The sequence below is a fragment of the Neolamprologus brichardi genome, chromosome 8 (genome assembly GCF_056152115.1).
Source record: "Neolamprologus brichardi isolate AB-2024 chromosome 8, ASM5615211v1, whole genome shotgun sequence".
Classification (NCBI taxonomy): domain Eukaryota; kingdom Metazoa; phylum Chordata; class Actinopteri; order Cichliformes; family Cichlidae; genus Neolamprologus; species Neolamprologus brichardi.
Window position 1 is genome coordinate 2559059 of NC_142111.1, and position 16553 is coordinate 2575611.

The following is a 16553-nucleotide window of genomic DNA, read 5'->3' on the forward strand; positions in this document are numbered from 1 at the left end:
CCGCTCACCAATGGGTTCTTATGGAGACGACTGTTGCCATCCTCGCCCCCTTTGAGGAACTAACTAAAAAAGTGAGCAGCTACGACGCACTAGCCTCTGATGTCATCCCAGCTGTGACTGTGCTAGTGAGACTTCTAAACAGAGAAACAGACGAACAAATTTAAAATTAAATTTTGTTTTTTATAATTATTTATTCTGTAATATGTTGCATACAACATGCTTTTCATTTTAAATAAATGTTCTTAATTCCAAACTAGTCCCTTGTTTGTTTGTTTTTGTTAAATTATAGGACTAAAGCTGTTACCTGTAAATTTAAATCATGTTTTTATTAAGTACTCGGTATCGGTATCGGCGAGTACTGAAATGCAAGTACTCGTACTCGTACTCGTTTCCAAAAAAGTGGTATCGGTGCATCCCTAGGTAATACTGTGACATATGATTAACATTTCATAACCGTTCAGAGTCAGGGATTGAACAGATGTCTGAATCTCTCTAAAACAGATAATAATGGATGAAAAAATGTTCACTGAAAACAGAAACTATTGTTTGGGTTTCGGTTCCATTTTTTATGCTTTCTGGTTTTTATTTTTCAGACTGGTTCTTCAGTACTGGTGCTCAATGTTCCACCAGTCAACACTATGCTACTTAATGCTAATTACTTCAAACAAATTACATTCAGATTTAATATTTTGGAAAAGTGATGGTCTATGTGTTTGAAAAGAAGGCGACTGCACTTTTTAGAGTCCAAGAGGCTTCTTCAGTTTTTAAAACCAGACTTTTCCAGCTCCTGAGACTAACATGACCTGGACAACTGAGATCCTACACAGACAGACATATGGCCCTAGTACAGGGGTGGGCAATCTCAGGCTACGTCCACACGTACACGGGTATTTTTGAAAACTGAGATTTTCCGTTTTCGTTTTAAAAAATAAAGTAAACGCAGAAATGAAGGAAAACGCTGCTAGGAACATGCCAAAGCAACAGGTGGCGATATAGTCCTAACCGTGCAGAAATGTTGGCCAATCAGAAGTCTAGAAGCCTCGGTGGGAAATAGAATAGAAGCAGAACCGAGTGGTATGTGTGGAGGGACAGTAACTGTGTGTGTATATGTAAGCATTTAAGCACTGCAGAGAGAACAATTAACAGTAACAGTATTGTAGAAATTCATTTCACCAAAACAATAATGTGGCGCACAGTGTGACGTCAAAAAAGGCGCACACCTTTGACGCTGTGTTTTCTCCGTTTTTCTCGTCCACACGTAAATGCAAAAAACTGAGTTTTCAAAAATATCCACCCTGGCCGGAGTTTTTAAAAATCTCCATTTTCAGTGACCAAAAACGCCGTTTACGTGTGGACGAAAGGTGCAAACGCATAGAAAAATCTGCGTTTTCAAAAATACCCGAGTAATGTGGACAGCCTCAGTCCACGAGGGCCGGTGTCCCTGCAGGTTTTAGATGTGTCCTCGAACCAACACAGCTGATTTAAGTGGCTAAATTAGCTCCTCAACATGTCCTGAAGTTCTCCAGAGGCCTGGTAACGAACTAATCATGTGATTCAGGTGTGTTGACCCAAGGTGAGATCTAAAACTTGCAGGGACACCGGCCCTCGTGGACTGAGATTGCCCACCCCTGCCCTAGTGTTACTTTTTGAAACTATAATCTTGTCATGGTTTGAAGTTATGTCATGTTTTATTTAGTCATCAGTGACTTTGTGCATTTCTGGCAATATTATTTCCTCACTTTGTTACTTTTATGATTGGCTAACCTGTCTAACTTAGTCAGCCTGTTACCATATTAAGTGTACCACCAGCCATCCACCTCCCACTTGCCAAAATCCACTGGCTTCAGTGCTTCTTGCAGTCTGTTAGTTTCCTTGCATGGCTACTGCTTGTTTTGAATTAAAGAGCTGGATGACAACTGTACCTTCATCTGCCAATCTGTTGTCTTCCTAAATGCTCCTTCCATGTTACAAATCAGTCCTTCTCTTTCTGCGCAAAAATCCTTGTTCCAGAGATTATCATATCACGAAGATCCAAAAATGCCCTACCTGTTTATCCTCTTCAGCTACAGTCAGAGCGCTCTCCAGCTCTTCCAGGTCTCGTCTGAGGCTGCTGCACTCGGCCTCCAGCCTGTCTCTGTGAAGGGCCAGCTGGGCTGAGCAGACCTCCTCCTCCTCCAGCTGCCGCTCCAGCTCGCGCCTTGCCTTCTCCAGTTGGGCACAGCGATGCTCAGATACCTGAGCACTCTCCTGCTCCTGGGGGTTAAGAGTTAAATCACTTACTTTTCAACTGACTGAATCTGTATTATGGAGATTATTGCATTGGCTGGATTTCATTTTGTGCCAGATATCCTACGAATAATATTTTTTGTCCAGTTTTACTGTTTTTTGCACAGTCCTCAGACCTTGTATCAACTTCTAATCTAGTTGTAAAAGATCTTTTATGCAGCAACATAATAGTTTTGTCAAACTCAGTGTCGGTGGAGTTTAAAGAAGGGCAAGATAAGGTAAGAAAAAGCTGACACTGTTAGTAAAAGGCTAAGGATAAACATGTAATATGAAGGGATTTGCTGAATTAAAGAAGCTGAAGCAAACCTCAAGACGTTCATGCAAAGATAATCTTACCACAGGATGAAATTTATTCTCTTTCACAAAGAACCGTCTCTCTGTCAGTGTGCACTTGCCTTAATATAGTACTGCTAAGAAGTAACACGGTCACGTGTATTACCAACCAGATAAGCAAGTTCTACCAAACACCAGATCACTTAATCAGTTGCCATCCATAACAGTAGTGAAAGGGCCACATTATGAGAGCTTTGCTTTTGTTACAGTTACTTTCTTATAGGCCAGTCATCATGGGCAAGGCATTTAGAAATGAGCAAATAGCATACCCAGATATCTGGGCATTTGTGAAATGATCAAGCGACCACATTTCCATCTGCATTTATTTCCATAAAAGTACTTGGTTGGAGGACTTTCCGTGCTTTTTTTAAAAGTTCCTCGCACAAGTTTCTGTGCAGAGCTGTTTGCACCTTTAACCCTTTTACCTCGTCACTACTAAACAGGTATTACCAGGTATGAATGGAATACAAGCACTTAACACACAAAGGGTATGTGCAAACAAATTTGCACATACATTCATTTTTCTATAGTGAGATATGAAATACACAGAACTGCAGAAAGGAAGTTGTTCAGTCAAGCTATACAATAGCTTGTCCTACCTGTACTTATAATTCTGTAAAAATCTTTTATTACAGTACCATCCTGCCCTTGGGTTTCATAATGCACTGGCATTTTCTACATTAGAAATTTATGTAGCAGTCTCTTAAATTGACATTATCCCTTAAATTGATAGATCATGAGTGTGATTCCACTGTCTTTTAATGGACTGTAATTAAGATGTAATTATAAAAGGGAGCTTAATATCAATGGCCTTTAAGCTAAAACCAGTAAAAAAAACAACATTGGCATTGTACAATCATCTATCAGATACTGTTGTGCTGGAGACTGAATTCTTAAACCAAAAGAAACTGTTTTGTGATACATTGTAAACTATAAAAGTATATATAAATTCCCCTCTTGCCCCTGCGGGCCATCAATCTTTCAAGCTCAGGTCCTCTACCAGAGGCCTGGGAGCTTGAGGGTCCTGTGCAGTATCTTAGCTGTTCCTAGGACTGTGTTCTTCTGGACAGAGATCTTGGATGTTGTTCCTGGGATCTGCTAAAGCTACTCAGCTAGCTTGGGAGTCACTGCACCTAGGCTCCGATTCCTGCCCCGGGTGTCTCTATCCGGTAAGGGTCCTAAGCTAGAACCCCTATACTAAATCAAGCCTACCCGGATTAACAAGGTCCATGTCGGGTGTTGAGGAACCAGGACACCCTGATGAGAAGTGGGAACAAGACGGCATCGATACTGTCCTTCATAGCTGGTTCCTCACAGGCTACATCCTTCAACCTGTTATTATCAGTTATCTACCTGTTTAAATTTTACTCTTCGCTATCCATTTTTCTGTTGCTTTAGCTACTAGGGTAGGCCCAGCTAGAATCCCCATGATAAAACACACATCCTTAATAATTCTGTAAAGAACAACATTTGTTAAGTGTTATACCTTGTTTACCTTTTAAACGAAATAGTATTTAAAGCTTGTCCTGCTATGCTAGCTATAACGCAGCAGTGGCGTTTTAGCTAGCATTGCTATTAGAACTACTGCTAATATTTTTACACTATCTAAGCATTTCACAACGACTGTCACTTAAAAAAAAAAAAGTTTATACTTTTGATAACTTTAACTTCTACATGCTTTCTTGTCTATATTTACTGCGTTATTTAAGGTACATACATTTAAGGTAAGCACCCGAAAATTAATTTAAAAGAGCTGCTAATATCTCTTACCTTTTCTACCACTTCATACACAGTCTCAAAAGCCAACTACAGCCAAAAGCCAAAAACTACAAAATTGTCCTGGTAATTCACAACTGCTAGACTTTAAGAGAACATATTACTTTTTTTCTTTTTTCTTTTTTACTATTTATACTTAGTTTCAAATTCTTCACTTAGCTTAAACTCAAGTTTACCATATGTCACAGGAGGAGACACAGAGGTATAAGCAATAAAATAATTATTATAAGTAATAAGGAATATAATTAAATATACAAATAAAGAATAAAATGTCAGACAACTGGCATTTTTAACATTTACCTGCTTTAGTTTGTGGTGTTTACTGGAGAACTTAAATGTCTACAGAGTAACTTGTGTGCTTTTCCTGCTATGAAGACACCGGTTATCTTAAAAAAAACAAAATTCTCCCAGCACAATATATACTCCAGAATTAGCCTAATATATGCTTTACTTTAATGTATGCTTTACCCACAGCTGCTATTCTGTGCTCCAGTGTGGTGCTATAGCTATCCCAATCCAGTTCCTCGGGTTCTGGTTCTGGTCCATTATCTGCGTGGTTCCCATTGGCTTCCTCTGAGTCATCAAAAATGGGGTGACGACACTGATTTCGTCTCCCAGACATCATCTCTGTGGTACTTCCTCTGCCGTACACGCTTCCAACTTCACCTGCCGCAGCTTGCCCAACAGTATTTCCGTCCCACAGCTAGGCTTAACTGAGTCTTTTTCTCTTCCTTTGACTGGGTGTACAGCTGTTCTGGTTGTTACAGGTGGGTTTGAAGAGGAGTGACAGTAGTAATTCCCTCCCTGGTGTTGCTCTCGTCTATACTCACCCTACAGATCCCCTCCCTTACACATTTGCAGCTCTGCTCACCATTCTTTTCCTTCCTTAATCTATCAGCCCTGTCTTTCTTCTTTGTTTTTTTTTATCTCGTTCTTCCACTCCCACTCAATCAGCCATTCATATGGGTGTGCTGGTATAAGCTGCTGGAATCCAAACATTCCTCTGTACTAGGACCCCTTTGAAATTGCCACTATTCGGTCCACTCTCAAGGCTGTTTCACCACAAAGGCTACCTCTGCTGCTTTACTCCCTTGCTGTAGTCCAGAAACAGGTGGTTCTCCCTAGTTTCTCGGGTGGGGATCCAAGGGTGTCCCACAGGGATGGTGGTTGGTGTAGGATGTCAGGTCCAAAGAAAAGCCTGTAAAGTTGTGCCTTTCTACCACAGAAACGCAGCCCTCAGCTGTACCCTCAAAGCCCAAGCAGAGAATAGAAAAAACAAGGGCAGTAAGTCAGAATGCCTTTTCTCCTCTCGGTTATAATTGACATAAATGTCATGTGTGCCCACGCCCACATGGTCCCCCACAATGCCACAGCATTCATCTTAGCAAGAACAAAGAGGCGTATTGTGCTTTACATTTAAGTGTTGATAGGGGGGTTTCCTTTTAATGAAGTTACTGAGACCCCACAAAGACTTAACCAAGCATTTCCTTATTTGAGCTAACATCAGTAATGGAGATGGTACTGTGATTAAGACAAGAACAAACTTGTCAGAGGAAACTGATTACCACAGGAATATGGTGGCTGTACTGAAGCATGATAGGAGTATCATTAATGTATATATGTTATTCTTTTGAGTGATACAAGTAAAGAACAGTATCTCACATATATTGTGTTTTAGGTTATTTTTAGGAAAGTAAAAGCCTTGGTATGTAGCATGCTACCTGTACATAATGATGTATATTTACGTCAAAACACAGCAGAAACTATAATGAATAAATATGTAACATTAATTATATCTAACATATATATAATTTGAAGTATCGGGAAAAACAAAATCATGTGCTGTATATGACTTATCCCCTCTAAACCGCAGAATGTGCAGCTAAAATCACACACGACCTTCCTAACTTACAAAGAGTTAGAATAACACTGAATTTAAAGTCGTCCAACAGTGGACACAGATATACGAGGCAGGACAAGCCAATGCCATCGTGAAAGATATCCGGCCACAAAAAAAAAGACAAACATAGGCTTTCTGAGAATTTATACTGTTTTATTTTGACAATGCGGTCTGGGTTCTTATGCAGAGTGGCTGCACAGAGAGTTCTGTTCATGTTACTCCCACTAGAGCTGGAGAAGCCTGAGACTCTGCGCTCGCCCAGGCTGCCCAACCAGACACTGCTCATGTCCAACACCAACACTCACATATCTGACAAGCAGCTGCCAGTGACTCAGACACACAGATAACTCGAGACTATATCAGATTTTCATTAGACCAACTCTAGAACCAAGTCACTTTATGAAACACAGCACATTTCCTGTTTACACTGCTGTTTTAGGTCTTATTCATTCATCCAGAGATTGAAATTACAGTTTATTGTGATTACAGAGTTATAATGTAATGTGAGGACATGGTTACTAGGCAAAAGCATAACAGGAAAGCCCTCTGGTTACATGTCTTTGGCTGCGTTGGCTTTCTCAGTGCCAAATGCAGCCAATAGTTGTGTAGTGTCTCGAGCTCAAAATATTGCCACATTGAGGCCAGATGCCTGGTATTTAACTGACAGCCATCCTTTTAACATAATCAGGGTAAGATGAGCGATAACACCAGAGGGAAGGGGAGGCTACGGGTTCATCTGCTGGATGTTTTTGCACAGGATATTTAAATGCTAACACTCCTGAGAAGCTGCACTTTTTCATAGCTGTGCTTTGAGCAAATTTGATTCAATATTCAACTACGGGAATGTCAGTCTTTACAATAACCATTGTCTTGTGCTTGCAAATTGGCAACCATCCCATTTATCCGGGCTCGTTATTGCTACTAGTTTTAAATGATCGCGTGATTTCCTGATGCTGTTTTTTTTTTTGTCCTCCTAACCTAAAAGCAGACATCTTTTGCATATAAGGTAAATGTGTCTGGTGCAAAGTAAAGGAGAAAATATAAAAACTTCATTAAGAAATATCTTCCAACTACAAAAGTAATGTGTCTCTAGCATTATTTCGCAGGCTTTCCAGTTCCAACTCCTGTCAAAATTTATCACTCCTGACTAATTTGTTCTTCCATTCATTTGCTCTCTCCCTCTTGCCCTTGAAGTCAATCTTCTATTCCCTAGCTTCTCTTTACTCTACTCACTCCTCTTCTTTACACTGCTCATTCATCTCTCCCTGCCAGTCTTTTGTCTCACAGTTCGCCTCAGGCCTCAGAAACTCCAAAGTCTATCCAGGCTGAAAGTTTTTCCACATGCAGAATTGGGGCATCTGGATAGTGCTGCAGGAAGGCACATTTATTTCCCATTAGCAGTAACTGGGCGGTAAACAGTGGTAAACATTTTCTGTTTATATCCATTTGTACCAAAGTTGGTCTGAATATCAGAAAAAGGAAAACTCTGCTTATCATGCAGTGGCAACCCTCAAATTCCTCATTTAGTTTTACCATCTTTTCTTTAGTATTGCCTTTTTTTTTCTGTAGCCACATTAACAGGTCAGGAATGGAAAAGTTAGTCAATTTAGTTTAAACTCAGATATCATATGGATGTGCTAGTACTATGCTTGCTCTGCAGAAACCTCCTGAAAATTTAAGCCAAGGCAGAGTTTAAAAAGTTGCAGTTCCACAAATGGACACTTGGTTTTAGATCCAAAAGTGACTCAATCGCCATATACTTCCATGTTAAAATACCCAACTTTAAAATATGAAATAACACGTTTAGAGGCTAGTAGGAAGTTTTTTGCTTTTGCTGTATGTATAGTTTCATAACAAATGTGCATTCTGTCATAACTCATTCTGTCATTTATCTATATACTGGAATTTTTTTAATGTACACTATAAACCGGAGTTTATTGTAGGGTTTTTACCTTACAATATAAAGCACCGTAAGGCAACTACTGTTGTAAAATGAATTGAGTAGTATTTGTAAATGCCGGCAAAGCCACTTTACTCTGTGCTTTTATTTTGAAGGGTACCTTAGCACTTCTTCTTTTATTGTGTCAGACTTCCTGTTCTGTTCTCAGTGAAACGACACAAACACGTTGCTTCAGAGTGAGTAAAAACGTTTATTTTTTGAAAATACTCGTGCAAACTATGTATTTTATTTATCTGTCACATGCTATAACTTTGAAAGTTTACTCAATGTGGTTGAATTCGTTTTTTATTGTATATGCATGTCATTTGTTTGTGGTGTGGAAAGACTGGCTAAGAGATGTGCATGGAGGAGGTTGGCTAGCTGGTTCAGCATGATTAGCACCCTTGGAAGCAGAAAGAGGTTGGTTTAATGATGCAAATGATTTTTATGTATTTAAGAGACAGAAAGGTTGTCGTTAATTCATTTTATTAAATGCTGTAACATAAATAGTTTAAAAACTATTGATTTATGTCAATGTCACTATTTGAGTTAATCAAAATAATTTTCTATAGTAAAATGTGAACATTTCTGCACTTTTTACTTAAATGTTTAATGGTATTTGTTTGTGCATCTTTATAGTTTTCACGGTGCCATATTGTCGGTGGTTTAAAGAGGAGAGAATAAAGTTGCATCAGTCGAAGCCCTCTGCGTCACGAGTGGTAATTCTAAGTGGGCAGCTACAGTATTAATTTGAGTTGATTTAGGGCTACTTTGACTGACAAGTATTCTGTCAAAAGGATCTGTAGCTGATCAGTATCTGCTGGCCTCACTCCAAATAACTAATTTCAAGAAAAAAACTGATAAGGAGATAGGCCACCACATACGACAGGAATAGTTCCATAAACTAGTTGAAATCATATAACAAAGCTGGTCATTCAGACCAACTTTGTACTAATTTGTAATTTGTGACCTTTCTCTCTATTGACCCAAGCCACGCCTGTAAAATGCCACCACAGCATAACAAAGGTGCTGGGTGTCTGTACTGTAGGGGTTAAAAGATTCGAGTTTTTCTTTTTAATTTGTCAGCTGTCTTTCCACAACACCAGCTGTTGAAAAGGAAAGTAAAACGATTATTTTCACAGGCTGGATTGAATCGCTTTAGTTTAATATCGGAAAGCCAGACCAACAAAGTGGAAAACTTTCATCTTTTTGGTTGTTGAGGTTGACAGTCTAATAGTATTTGACCCTTTATGCATTTATTAACAGTAAGCCAACAGAATGTCAATCTGCCAGAACAGTGTTGACTTAACAGGGCAGATATGCATCAGGGTTGATTCATAAGGAGGATTTTATTGTACCCCAGATAACAGATGTGTCCCTTAGCAAACAACTTGGGTAATGAAGTCTGGGACAAAACTCCCTTGGAAAACTGGAAGTCTTCCTTAGCATTAAACAACTCTGACAAGGGATCACATTTTTCACTGCAGTCAAATCTGGAGGTCTCCGAGATATGAACTCTGCTGGCTGATCTGTCTCCTCCGCAGATTCACGTCATTATTTGTGGCTGGCTAATCTAAGCAGTGAAGAAAAAACAGTGGGAGCCAGCGCACACCTGGTGATTTCAATAAAAAAGTTATGTTTTACTCTAAAAGGGTAATAAAAAAAGGGGGGGATTATAGTCCTAACACTTTGTCTCTGCTGAAGTAACTTTATAAAATTTGGAAAAATGCTGATTATAAAGGAAAATCTTTTTCTTCGAATTAAACCCACTTTAAAGACTTACTTGTTATATCAATAAAGAAAGGAAGATCAGCTGCAAGTCATCAAACAAAGTGACTATGCAGAAGAAATCTTCTGAAGGTCACTGTAATTAGAGGCACACAAGGACAAAAAAGATGATTGCTGCTAAAATACAGTGACAAAGGCCACGGTCCAGCTCCTTGAAAGCCTTTATGATGTATTCCATCAAAGCCATATGAAAAGTCTGCTAAGGCACTCAGCACCAATAATGACCAGATCCCATGGGCAACCCTGGAGCATTTTCAACAAACACTGGCAGCAGCACTCTCACACTAAATCCTCTGCCTGAAGGAAGGATTTATTTCTCACAACTAATAAGTTATCTTGAAGCACCTAAATCTCTAAATAATGCCCTAACTCAATACAACACAGAAAGCTTTCAAGTTTTTCTTCCTGAGAATATACCCAGTATGATTAACATCAGGATTTGTGTTCAGTAAAAAGGAGCTTCTAGTTCAACTTCTAAATAATGTTTAATGGAAAAGCCGCACAAGTATAAGAAGTCGATACTGTTGCAGGGTTAGGTTCAAATCTTCCCCTTTATATTGAATTGTCTATTAACCAAATAGAGACGCTATAAGAGAAGAAGCTGTCAGGCCAAATTTAGAGTTGATTTGAACAGTAACCTCTTCTAATTGTGTAACATAGCTAAAATCCAACCTAACCTACTTCTAACCCCATCGCCAAGGCAACACGTTCTCACTCTCAAAGCGTAACATTTTAGGCTAGGTGACAAATCGTCAACATATTACGTTTTCGGCTACCCACCACGTTCCTAAATGACGACCTAGGAAAAATGAGGAAATATGAGAACCGTATGGACTCAATCTACACATGTTCGCTCTTTTTCTTCAAATCACTTAGAAACACGCTATTTAACATAATTAAAGTCCTGGTTAAGCTCAGGAAAAAGGTTATGGTTAGGGTTAGGGATAAGGTTAGGTTTAGGGCTGGAATACAGGGCTGGAACGTCTATTACCGCGGGAGCGTCATTGCACTGGATTTCGGCCATAACCCGCCGCGTACCATAAGAACGCCGAAGGTCTCCTTTCGCGTTCCTCAGGAACGCCGCGGGATGTGACAAAACGTCGGCATGTTACGCCTCGGGAGTGAGACCGGGCTGGCCAAGGGGTTCACTGGTGGAAGTTAACTTTGATGTAACTACCAAAAATCTTAAACAACAGAAACCTTTGCTTCATGAAGACTGTCTGAAGCCTTACACACAGGCTTCCTAGACATGCAGAGCACCAAAACAGGTAACGCAAACTAAGTCAACCCTCTTGTTGATTTGGAGACTAGGAGAGGGGATGGTGGCCAAAAGCCCAGAGCTCATAGACAGGTGAAGGTTTCTGTTATGTTTCTTTAGCATAGAACTCTGGACAGTGTCACAACCAATATGGCAAGACCACCAACAAGAAGAAGAGACTGTCCCACATTTACACTCCAGTTTATATCTCAAACAGCCTGGTCCTGCAAAAGTAGTACTTGATTAGTACCTAATAGTACTCTGAAGTTGTCATATAGGAGGTTACTCCTAACCTATGTTTTCAAGAAAGTCTAAATGGATTTTTATTTTAATGTGAATATTTTTTGATGTAGATTAGTTAAAACGATTACTTTCTTTGTTTCCCTAACTGCTAAGACTTAAGCCTATTGTTAGAGTAAGGGTTAGGATTGGGGTTGGAGTCATCGCCAGACTTAATCCTCAGTGGGTAAAAGCTGAGTTCACACGTGTCACTTCAGGTATTTGCAAATTAAGAAAAAAGAAACGATATCATTCATTTGTAATTTTGCTTTTGTGCTAATGCTAGTTTTGTCGTGCTTCTTTAATGGACTGACAAGAAAATGGTTGTTCTATTTCTCCTATGAAGCTATAAAGAAGGGGATGTGCCACTCAAACACTCCTCCTTGGAATAAACCAGTAATACTGTGAGTCTGAAGCCAAGGAACAGTATGGTGCCCCACAGCACTGACAGCAGTCTGGGTACAAAAACAAATAAAAATAAGATACTTTGTGCTTCTTCACTACATAAAATAATCAGTTGGAAAATAGTCAGCACAGCAAGAAAAGGAAAATCCAGATTTAATACGACTGCCACAGTGACTCCATCCCTCTCTCTCTTTCTGTCTCCCCCTCAGCAAAGGTATCATTATCCACTTAATTTCATACACTAGGGGCTGGTATAATGACCACGTTCAAAATCCCTTATCGAGCAGAAATTCAAGCTTAATCACAAATTATGTGAGTTCCAAAGTATCAAGTTAGTGAAACAAAAGAATATCTTATTTAAAGGGGAAAGGGAAAGAATAAAGTTGAGGCATAGAGGGAAAAGCAGCAGAGACTTACAGCTCGGTATTTAGTGGCCACCTCATTCTTTTCCTTGTTAAGCTGGGTGTTCTGCTCCTCCAGTTCACGGACCTTGGAAAGGAGCCGGTCACTCTGCTCTATGGCTCTCCTGAGCTCCTCTCTCTCCCTCATCCCTGCTTCCTCTGTATGAACGGCTGCAAAAACAGGGACCTGACCCGCAACACCACTCACACACATCTGCAAATACACGCATGCATACAGAAGGCTTGGTATTTCAGCTAGGCTGTCTGGCGCTCTCACTGAGTCTCTCTCACTTTTGTTCACTGCTGTCTGGCCTTCCCCACTCCCCAACTCCTCCAAATCCACATCTGACACACACACAAGCCCACACGTCAGGGAGTTTTGCCCTGTAAAAGACATCCAAGAATCCACCAGTATGAGCCCACGTTTTCTCCCCTTTTACCTAACTGGCCTCCTGCTGGTTTGCACTGCAACAATAAAAACTAACAACTGCTGCTGGAAGTAAGTAAGAAATCAAGCAAGAGGTCAGCTTTCTATCATAAGACTGGTAACTCTGGATCTCCTGCTGGTGGGGGTTTTATAATAGGTCTTCTCAAAATGCAGGCCACGTTTTTGATTAATGTACACCACATTTCAAGATGTCCTCAGGATTTGAATCAGTGTATGCCAAAGACTAAAGCAGAGCTGGAGGAGTCTAAAACAAAGCTGAAGCCAGCAACTTATCTAGTCACTGATAGAGTGGCAGTGAAATAAGAAAAAAGACTAGTTTTTCACCATAAAATCCCAGCTAGCCTACACTGTATGGCCACAAATAAGCTACATAACCATGTACCCAGCCCATGAATATCAGTTTTTGTGCCGATATTAATGCTAGGAAAGAATTCGAACTCTGCAGTTAGCAGCAGAGCACCAAGGCGCCTTATCATAAGCAACCCCACTCCATAGCTTCACATGTTCTTCTGCAGTTGCTGCAGTTACTAAACCCTTCTGCTTTACAACCTGGTCTTTAATTCTGACCTCATTAGCCGTTTCCAGGTCCAAACTCTGCTTCAGGTCCCAAAGCCAAAGGAACACTGCAGCATCACTGAGAGTTAAAAACTGTCTAAATCCTTTTGTCTTTAATAAAATGGTCAGTGTGGCTGCTCTACCAGGTGTAACATTGAAGTCTAACATCCATGAAAACAGAATTTATTAAATTTAACAGAGTTAGCTCGCTAGCTTCCATCTGAAGATGATACACCATCTGTCTGGGTCAACTTCGCTTGCAAGAGAGGCGTTGAAAGGCTGCTCCAAAGGAACTTATTGTTTCTGGAGGAAAACACGAACACGGTGTACAGTCGAGTCTTAATAGCTTACTTACAACTGGGCTCGTCAGGCACTCTTCTTGGCTGCAGTGGTTATTATTATATTTACATGCTTCCAGCTCCCGTTTTTGCTCAATGACAGCTCGTACTTTTCCTTTTTCTCCCTCCCTCGCTCACAGACACATAACGGGTATGGCAGTCCATTCTCCCTGCAGCACGGACTACACTGCCTATGATGCTACATTCTTTAGAGCTATACCGGTAGCATTCTGCCTATTAGCTTAGCACAACAACAACAAAAAGGCCTCTCTCACCCAGGAAACACGCAGAGAGAGAGCGTCACCCTGTAACCATGGCAACCGTAACGCTGCCACTTGGAACAACAGAACGTAGCTGTCAAACAAAACCCAAACAGGCCTGACCCGCCACAATATGAAACAGGGAAGTACCGCCGTGTAATCCATTTATTTCAACAAAGTAACTGTATTCTAAATACCACCTTTTTAAACGGTAACTGTAACGGAATACAGTTACTCATATTTTGTATTTTAAATACGTAACGGCGGTACATGTATTCCGTTACTCCCCAACACTGTTTGTAAGGTTACTGAAGTTGGGCTAGCTGGTATATAATGATGTGGTGACTAGCTACACAGCTATGGTTAGCATAACAGAAACACAGTGAGGCTGGAGGATGAATGCTAACTTTTTTCCACTTGATAAAAGTTAACGATGGTTAGGGACAAATGCAATCACATGGCAGGAAAAAGATTTTTAAACGGACCAAACGTCAGTCAGGAGAACAGCTGAGATAATCCATCCACATGCTCAACCCTGCTGCTTAACACACAGATGCATTTTCCTTACAAATGTGGCACTATTTAGGGGAAATAAACAGGTTTCCATTAGAGTTATTATAGTTTTTAATGTCGAATTATTTTTTATATTTATATTTATATTTATTTTAATGTTTCTTTTAATTCAGTTTAATTTTAGTTAGTGTCCAGAGTGAGTTTGCTCACTTTGCTCACTCACGTTTTACTTTTTTGTCAAAGGTCTGCTTATAATAATCAGTACCCTTGCTTTCCAATGGTGTGAGAGTTATTTCCAAGAAGCATGGACAAATAATCAACCAAACACACATTTTCTTACTTTTGTGCTAAGTTTAGATAACCATTAGGATGTTGCTTTCTGCTGTAGCAAATGTGACCTTGAAATAGAAGCATGGAATTTCTGAACCCTCTGATTATGAACAATAGTATTTGTCTATACTGCAAATAGAAATGTCAGCTGTTCTGCACTGAATTCTTAGACAGGGTATTTTAACACAATAAAGACCCGCATTAAATGTATTGCAGGAAATGGTTTCAATTTCACACAAAATGCACTATCCAAAGCAACAGACCGGCTATCTGCTGCATGCATTTCAACTTTCTGCCAGAATATATATATTTTCTTTTATTTTCTCTGCTCACCTAACAAGATTCTGCAAGTATTTCTGGCATAACTTCTAAAAGAAACAAGAAGTGGATCTGGAATAAAACAATGTCATTATCCATTGAAGAAGGTGTTAAAAAGCATATGCTGTGTTACTGTACAGAAAGGCAGGCTCGCACATACACACACACACACACATGCACAAAAACCTGTTGCTGCTTGAGTGCTGGTATCGGAAAAAGAGCTGTCATTAGTTGGGCTGTCAGAGATCTGACAGCCAGTTCACTGCTCATGCCTGACAAACTGTACAGGTCGTCAGCAGGGAAAGTAGTAAGGGCATTATCATCTTTCTTAAAGTGTGTGCCGATAATTACCATGTTGTCCAAACACGGTTTAGCACATGTGTATCACCTGACACACCTGAACTTCCTTTTGCCTGTAGTCAGATTAAACACACAATACCTTCACCTGTCAGTGCGGGACTTAATGTCTCACTTAGCTTCAATCTGCACGCCGATGCCAGAAAAAGAAGAGGAAGACAAATGTGACACATCAATGGTTCACCTTTAGCATGATCACAGGGATTAACCCCTTATGCCAGCACCACTGTTGATATTGCACAAATAAAGTAGTCTCTTTATTGCAGCGCATTCCCGCTTTGTGTGAAGGCCGGGGATTACACTTGAGCAAAGGTTTCATGTTTTGACTTGAAGCTCTGAGGTGTTTCTGCACCTCTTGTCTCAGAAAAAAAAAAACTTTCCAAGTGTCCATCTGATTCGCAGTGCTGTAAAAATTGTTTGCACTCCCTGAATATACTTTGAAGTCAACCGAGGACTATGAATATGAAAAGGGGACTTATTCTGTTGTTCTATTCTTAATCCATTTCCACTTTTATATTGATTCACAGTTCAAAAATAATCCTTATTTAACTTATTCCTTGTCTTCTGAAACAAACCCCCTCCCTCACTAAACCTTCTTTTGAGTGGCTGCTACTTTTAAACAGAAGATGGGCGGGGCTACTGTTCTTATTACCATCATTAACATCCAAGAAAAAAATGTCTGCATACAGGGATTGCTTGCATATGTGTGCTGACCTCTAGTTGTGTAACTATGTTTAATATTTGTAATAATATATTGTGTAGCAGAAAATAAGGACAGCCATAATAGTCACTCTTTAGTAGTTACCACCAATAGTTACCATGCTAAATACTGAGATGGTTCAATACGGCTTAATGCAGCCTGCGTGTTATCCCAGTTAATATTCACATTACTCAAGTAGGCAACAGCCGAACTATTTCAGGAAAAAAGTAATAAAATTATTATGCAAACTCTGGATCATGCTTTGAAGCTTTGAAAGCTGCTTCGTTAATGCTCAGTTTTAATTGAATACCTTTGCAAAGGCAGGTGCTAAATGCAAAGAAAAATCCTGTCACTTAATGAAGCATAAAT

The 16553-nt window shown here is 39.9% G+C and overlaps 1 protein-coding gene across 3 annotated transcripts in view; it reads right to left on the bottom strand.

Moving 5' to 3' along the window:
* LOC102785222 (putative uncharacterized protein MYH16) overlaps positions 1-16553 on the bottom strand; it is a 57177-nt gene that overhangs the window by 37830 nt on the left and 2794 nt on the right. Inside the window, exons 1-2 of one of the 3 annotated variants that reach the window (XM_087845260.1) lie at positions 12382-12570; positions 2047-2253 (exon numbers count right to left, since the gene is read on the bottom strand). In XM_087845260.1, coding sequence (XP_087701386.1) covers positions 2047-2253; positions 12382-12513 — 339 coding nt within the window. In that variant the 5' untranslated portion in view covers positions 12514-12570. Of the gene's footprint in view, positions 1-2046; positions 2254-4867; positions 5021-12381; positions 12571-16553 lie in introns of those variants that run through there. The other 2 variants (XM_087845262.1, XM_087845261.1) reach the window with 2 other exon arrangements.